The sequence below is a fragment of the Penaeus monodon genome, chromosome 28 (assembly GCF_015228065.2).
Source record: "Penaeus monodon isolate SGIC_2016 chromosome 28, NSTDA_Pmon_1, whole genome shotgun sequence".
Lineage (NCBI taxonomy): Eukaryota > Metazoa > Arthropoda > Malacostraca > Decapoda > Penaeidae > Penaeus > Penaeus monodon.
The window spans coordinates 14,166,018-14,166,694 of NC_051413.1; the positions used below are offsets into that span (position 1 = coordinate 14,166,018).

Here is a 677-nt window from a genome sequence, read left to right on the forward strand (position 1 = left end):
AGTTACTCGTTTGTAGAAATGTCCGTTCTCATGTCAGCTGCATTAAAATGATAATATACAGATCTAAGTCATTCCTTATGTAGTAAAATTTCGTTAATTAGAAAATGCGATAAGCTTACCATCGTGTTTTTTGACTGGACTACAGCAGATTGCTTACTTGCTGATGAGTCTTGCTGATGTGAGCTTTTATATCGATCATAGAACTCCATTCACACCTCATTCCTCTCTCCCATTCACCCACCCCCCAGTCCCAGCTCACCCGACCCTCAATGGATCACCGCAAATGGAGATGGATGCCACTTTTAGTTTAGACTGCGTAATCTTTGTTTGCAGTCTGCAAGGGAAGAACTTGCTGAATATAAACAAATGCATCACAGTCATAAATGAAGGCTTGGTATAGCTTCTGCACATGAAGGATGGTCACAAAACACGAGAAAAAGAACCGATCAGAATATACCGTATTGCAACAAACAGACCAAGCAACTGTTGTCAATGACGCTACACTTTCTTCAATTAGAAATCCATAAATATTCCGAACGCGAGGAGACTCGACCGCAGAGAAGAGGATTTACTGCTATTCAATCTAACCAGCGAACCGTCAACGACAGAAGACTTAAAATTGAAAAAATATAAACCAGATTTGAGATTACGGCAAAAAAAAAGTTAAGATTCATCTC

At 39.6% G+C, this 677-nt stretch overlaps 1 protein-coding gene across 1 annotated transcript in view; it reads right to left on the reverse strand.

Moving 5' to 3' along the window:
- Positions 1-209, reverse strand: part of LOC119591055 (keratin, type I cytoskeletal 9-like) — a 1,233-nt gene extending 1,024 nt beyond the window's left edge. The window contains exon 1 of the mRNA XM_037939781.1: positions 158-209. Within this exon, the coding sequence (XP_037795709.1) occupies positions 158-209 (52 nt within the window). The remainder of the gene's footprint in view (positions 1-157) is intronic.
- Positions 210-677: the final 468 nt, after the last annotated feature.